The following is a 6,085-nucleotide window of genomic DNA, read 5'->3' on the forward strand; positions in this document are numbered from 1 at the left end:
AACCCTTGCTACGTGTACTGCGTTAGGCTAACCAAGACTTGTCATAGCACTTGCATATTATTGCTCATTTGTTGGTTTTGATTGCTTCTATTGTCCTCATTTAGAAGTCGTTTTGGATAAAAGCATCTGCTAAATGACTAAATGTAAATGTAAATATCTCTCAAATAAGATATAAACTGCAAGAAAAAGTCTGAATTGTGAGATTAAAAAACACAATTATATTTTTTAGCTTTTTATCTTGTGATGGAAACAAGCTTTTATTGTCTTTCATGCTCACCAAAGCTGCATTTATTTGAAAATACAATAAAAGCAGTAATATTGTGAACTATTATTAGAGTTGAAAAAACTATTGTCTATTTCAGTATATTTTCAAATGTAATTTATTCCTGTGATAGTCATTACTCCAGTCTTCAGTGTCACAGGATCCTTCAGAAATCTTTTTATTATGCTGATTCTGTGCTTAATACATGTTTCCTGTTATTATTAATGTTGAAAACAGCCATGCTGCTCAATATTTTTGTGGAAACTGTGATACATTTATAATTAAATGTATCACAATACCAGGACAGCCAGGCACAAGAACAGTTTCTTTCCCCAGGCAATCTACCTCATGAACAGTTAATGTTCTCCCATTGTGCAATTAAAGTACAGTATGTGCAATAACCTTATACTTATTTATCACCCTAAACCCTAGTACATCCCTACAACTTATTTTATTTTATTCTATTCCTATTCCATCTATAGCACACCTGTACATACAATTTATTCTTTTTTTATGGTTTATATTTATGCGTGTGTATTTTATTCACATTTATTTTTATTATCTGTGTGTTGTTGTTGTCTCCGTGTACTGGAAGCTTGTGACACTATAACAAATTCCTTGTATGTGCAAACATACTTGGCAATAAAGCTCTTTCTGATTTCTGATTATTTGATGAATAAAAAGTTCAAAAGAACAGATTTTTTTTTTATATATAATTTTTTCTAACATTGTAATCTGTTTGTTTTATTTTTTATAAAAAGAAACATTTGACCCTCTAACACTTGTACTCTCTATTAATTCTCTAACTGCTTGTTTTCATTAAAAAAATTTTAAATAAGAGACTCTAACACTAGCTTTCTCTATTCTTTTTTTATTCTGTCTACTTGTTTTCTTTTTATTTATTATAAAAGATGACTCTCTAATACTAGCATTCACTATTCTTTTCTACTCTTTTGACTTGTTTTATTTTTGGTTAAAAAAGAGACCCTCTAAAACTAGCATTCCCTATTCTTTTTCTATTCTATCTATTTGTTTCTTTATTGTAGCCTATATATATAGGAAGCTTGTGACACTATAACAAATTCCTTGTATGTGCAAACATACTTGGCAATAAAGCTCTTTCTGATTTCTGATTATTTGATGAATAAAAAGTTCAAAAGAACAGATTTTTTTTTTATATATAATTTTTTCTAACATTGTAAATGTCTTTAGAGTTACTTTTGAACAATTTAATAATGGCTCCTTGCTGAATAAAAGTATTAATTTTCTTACCCCAAACTTTTGAAAGGTAGTAGTGTATGTTTCTTGTGCATTGATTTGTAGCACATGTACATGAGACTTTAAATCATTTTCAATAGGATTTTATGTGTTAATGTGTCACATAATACAGTTTGAATGTATGAATGGGAGTCTGTGTCTCTGGATTTAGGTCAGCGCGAGAGAGAGCACGTCTGGAGCACCTCAATCTGCGCAGTAAACTCTTTGTCTATGAGGAGGATAGTGAATCCAACATACCCTTAAGCATCAACCCCATGTTTAATCAAGTTTGTCAAGCTGTGAATGGATTCATCTTTGTGGTCAATGCTGAGACAGAAAGAGGTATGATTGTCCTGGATTGTCCTGAGCACACTTTGGATTTAAAGGCTTATGCCTATATGCTTGAAATTAGTTTTGTACACAAATATATAATAATATCTCTCTTTTCTATATTGGAGGAACAGACAGAGGGTGGGAGGAGGAAAGTGCCCAGATCAGGGTTATTTTAGACCCTGCGGTGGGTGCTTTGTCTCGCCCTATCCTGGTGCTCTCCTGTGTGTCTAGAGAGACAGCAGACAGTCGCAGGATACCTTGTGTGACCGTTGCCCATCAGCTACAGCTCGGCTCACTGACCAACCCTTGGATGGTAAGACATCTGGAAACATAACCAAAGAATTTCTGACTGAAGTGTAGAAGGATATGCAATAAGGCTTCAGTATATGTTTTGTCATGCTTTAGGTTCAGGACACAGCTGCGGAAACACTGACAGGACTGCTGGATGGTATTGATTGGCTGCTGAGGCACTCTGGGGTCAAGCTATAACCAATAAGGAATCTGAAAGCTGCTGGATGCATTATAAAAGAGGCCTTTTAATCATCTTACTATCCAAAATATACAACATACAAGTCACACCATTGTAATAGTTGTGCTTTTGGAGGTGACCACAGTCATGCCATGAAATTAATTTACATAATTAAGTGAACTGTTTTTACATTGCACTTTTTTGCACTAAATATTTTCCTTCAATTGACTTGTTAGAATTGTTTTTTTAAGTGAAATAGCTTTTTTTTTTTTTTTTTTTTTTAAAGGGAAATTATAGCTCTGAAGGTAATATTACACAAGCAAGAGTGATTTTGTACTGAATATCAACGTCTGAAATTTGACAGTGGGCAGGTGATATTCAGAATCAGAATAACATGTTATGATTGTTATACAATGCAGTTCAATAAAGAAGTTAATATTAATCAACTTACATTTTAGACAATCAACTTACATCTTAGACACAATTTTGCCTGTTACTTCCCTCTTCTTTTCAAACAACAATTCCAAAGCAGACCCAACCATCTGCAAACAACTATAAACGCATCAGTGTTTTTAAGTAAATTGGTTGCATTAATGATTCATTGACTCGCTCGTCATAGTCCAAGTGCTGCTGGACTAAATATGTGCATATTTGCACTTGAAATGTCGCTCAGCCAACTAAATTCAAAGACTGAAATAAATATGTTGCGCAGCATAACAGTTTCCTTTCTTTATGAAACTATCTTAGGTGAGTAATGCATGTAAAATATATATCCGTGAAATAATGATAGTTCAATTACTTTAACCCTGTGCTGTGCTTAAAATCCTTTACTTAATTTGGTGTTCCCATATTTCAATATTTTGGTTTCAATATTATATTAACACTACAAGTATAATTTTTTTGTATCATTTTTTTCAAACCCATTTTTGGGAAATTGTTATACTCTGTGTGAGCAAAGTCAGTAAGTTTCCGTCCAAAGGGTTAACATTAACTAGCATTTTTGGGGAAAGAAAAACATTATTATTTATAGTTTATTATTCAGTGTGAATCATTCTTCCAGCACTTCTAACTCCAGAAGGGTGTTTTTCCTCTTTTGTCCACAAAGTGGCAGCATCCTCAGCTTTATTAAGACGATTTGTTGACAACAATAAGAACATTGACCTTGTATAACCTGCTGCCAAGTTTTATTCAGGGTGGAGGTCATCCAGTGGCCAGTGTTCCAGAAATATTTAGGCATTGCTTTGTCTCTGTCCTCTCTTTGTCGGCGACTCCCTGCGGCCCTGTTCTCTTCCTCTGTTTAACTAAAGTGAAAGCCAGCATATGCTTTCGGCATTTTACAGAGGTAATATGCTAAACTGAGTAATTAAGACTAATCCTAAAGTTCAGCCTTACTAAAGGCCACACTGCCACTGAGCATGCTTAAACTGTCAAACCGAGTCACTTGAAATAGTGAAAAATGGGAATCAATAGGAGGATAAAGGTTGCCTTGAAGTGCCTTAAAGAAATGAGACTGGAGTCATTGTATTTTTTGTCTTTCCAACATATTTTAAAGGTTGAGCGCTTGATAGTTTAGACAGGTGGGTTTTATGTGACAAGTGACTCATTTTTGAGTGCATGTACTAATTCTAATTTTTTATTTTTGGTCAAAAATCCATTCTGGGTGGAAGAAGATGTATTAAATTATGTTTAGTCCTTTTTGTATTTCCCTAAAGTAAGAACAGAATTGTTTCTCTTGCAATCTCTTTTCTTACTCAAAATGATTATGTATAGCAATAATCATTGTCTTGGGGAAAAAAAAGGATGTTTTAAAATGAAATCGTAATTGCTGCAATTTGGATGCATTAAGTCTAACCTGAATGGTAGAGATGGCTGTCTGCTCTGTAATGAAATTTGACATAATGGAGAAAGTGTTGACCTTTCCGTATTAAAATTTTCTCTTTCATCTCCCCAGAAGCTCTTGCAAACAGTTTTCCTCCACGAGTCCCTCTCTAACTCACTCATGCCATGATTTTATGTAGTGAGACAGACCGTGCATTGTCTGCACCCATAAAAATGACAGGCCTGAAATCCTTTTAGAATAAATTGCCTGCTGATTTCCATGGATTATTTTAAGATTGCATGCATCATAATTGCTGCCTAGTTTAATTGTAAGTAAATAAATTTAGTTCTATGGATGGATGGATGGATGGATGGATAGACTACTCACAAAAAGTTAGGGATATTCGACTTTCGGGTGAAATTTATGGAAAATGTAAAAAGTTCATGCTACAGTGATATTATATCATGAAAGTAGGGCATTTAAGTAGAAGCATGCAACGGTAATTTCTTCATCTCAAGCCATTTATTGAAACAAAAGCTAACAACAGTGGTGGGTATGCCACAACAAAAAATGTCAATGTCTCAGTCATGCGTCCTTGAGCATCAATTACAGCTTGACAACAACATCTCATGCTGTTCACAAGTCGACTTATTGTCTGCTGAGGCATGGCATTCCACTGTCACAGTACCATTCACAAGGTGTAGGGCAGTTCTGTATTGACTAGACACACCTGCCCAGACTGTAACACCACCACCTCCAAAGACTCATCTGGTGACAACAGTGGCTGATGCACAGCTTTCTCCTTGATGTCTCCAACAGCATTTCTGCTCAATGTGAATCGACTTTCATCAGAGAACAGCACTGGTTCCTCGTCCAGCGCAAATGCTCCCTGGCCCATGCAAGTCTCCCTGGCCATTACAGTCTGGGCTGGTGTGTCTAGTCAATACAGAACTACCCTACACCTTGTGAATGGAACTGTGACAAGCCAATACTACCTGAATAACATCATTAATCCAGTCATTGTGCCTCTGCATGAGTAAAACAGGCCAGATTTCATCTTCATGGACGACAATGCCCCAGCTCATCGAGGTCGCATCATCAGGGAATGGCTGCTGGAGGCTGGGGTACCTCAAATGGAATGGCCTGCACTTTCTCCAGACCTGAATCCTGTAGAAAACCTATGGGATCAGCTGAGTCGTCGTGTAGAGGGTAGTAACCCTGCACTCCCAGAACCTCAATGACCTGAGGGCAGCCCTTCAAGAAGAGTGGAATGCCATGCCTCAGCAGACAATAAGTCGACTTGTGAACAGCATGAGACGTTGTTGTCAAGCTGTAATTGATGCTCAAGGACGCATGACTGAGATTTTTTTGTTGTGGTATACCCACCACTGTTGTTAGCTTTTGTTTCAATAAATTGTTTGAGATGAAGAAGTTACCATTGCATGCTTCTACTTAAATGCCCTACTTTCATGATAATATCACTGTAGCATGAACTTTTTACATTTTCCATAACTTTCACCCAAAAGTCAAATATCCCTAACTTTTTGTGAGAAGTGTAGATAGATAGATGCCCATTTTGTATTTCATTTCCTACATATTTCAGATAATTTTATTTATTCTTGACCAGACAGAATGATGTACTTTTGCGAAAACAGTTTGCTTTTGCATTATGTCCTCATGTCTGGATCAGAAATAGACGCAAGAGACAACTATATTCCATCCAAGTTGTGCAGGACAAATAATCAAATACGTTCAATCAAAACAATCTCATTTGAACACTTTGCAAGTAGCAAAGTGGACATAATTGCGCAATGACTTTTATTTTGGCAATGGATGTTATCTGTTTTGGACTTTTCATAAAGTGGAATCCTGGACCACATACTGACCAGTGGGTGTAAAGACAAAGAAAACATAGGAGGCTTTAATGTGATTCAGCTCTACCAAA

The 6,085-nt window shown here is 35.9% G+C and overlaps 1 protein-coding gene across 3 annotated transcripts in view; it reads left to right on the plus strand.

The window, feature by feature from the left end:
- LOC107667563 (F-box only protein 4-like) overlaps nt 1-3,105 on the plus strand; it is a 6,577-nt gene extending 3,472 nt beyond the window's left edge. Inside the window, exons 5-7 of one of the 3 annotated variants that reach the window (XM_016459254.1) lie at nt 1,692-1,861; nt 1,978-2,165; nt 2,258-3,105. In XM_016459254.1, coding sequence (XP_016314740.1) covers nt 1,692-1,861; nt 1,978-2,165; nt 2,258-2,341 — 442 coding nt within the window. In that variant the 3' untranslated portion in view covers nt 2,342-3,105. The remainder of the gene's footprint in view (nt 1-1,691; nt 1,862-1,977; nt 2,166-2,257) is intronic. The other 2 variants (XM_016459255.1, XM_016459256.1) reach the window with 2 other exon arrangements.
- The last annotated feature ends 2,980 nt before the right edge of the window (nt 3,106-6,085 follow it).

The sequence above is a fragment of the Sinocyclocheilus anshuiensis genome, unplaced genomic scaffold (assembly GCF_001515605.1).
Source record: "Sinocyclocheilus anshuiensis isolate Anshui unplaced genomic scaffold, SAMN03320099.WGS_v1.1 scaffold1132, whole genome shotgun sequence".
Classification (NCBI taxonomy): domain Eukaryota; kingdom Metazoa; phylum Chordata; class Actinopteri; order Cypriniformes; family Cyprinidae; genus Sinocyclocheilus; species Sinocyclocheilus anshuiensis.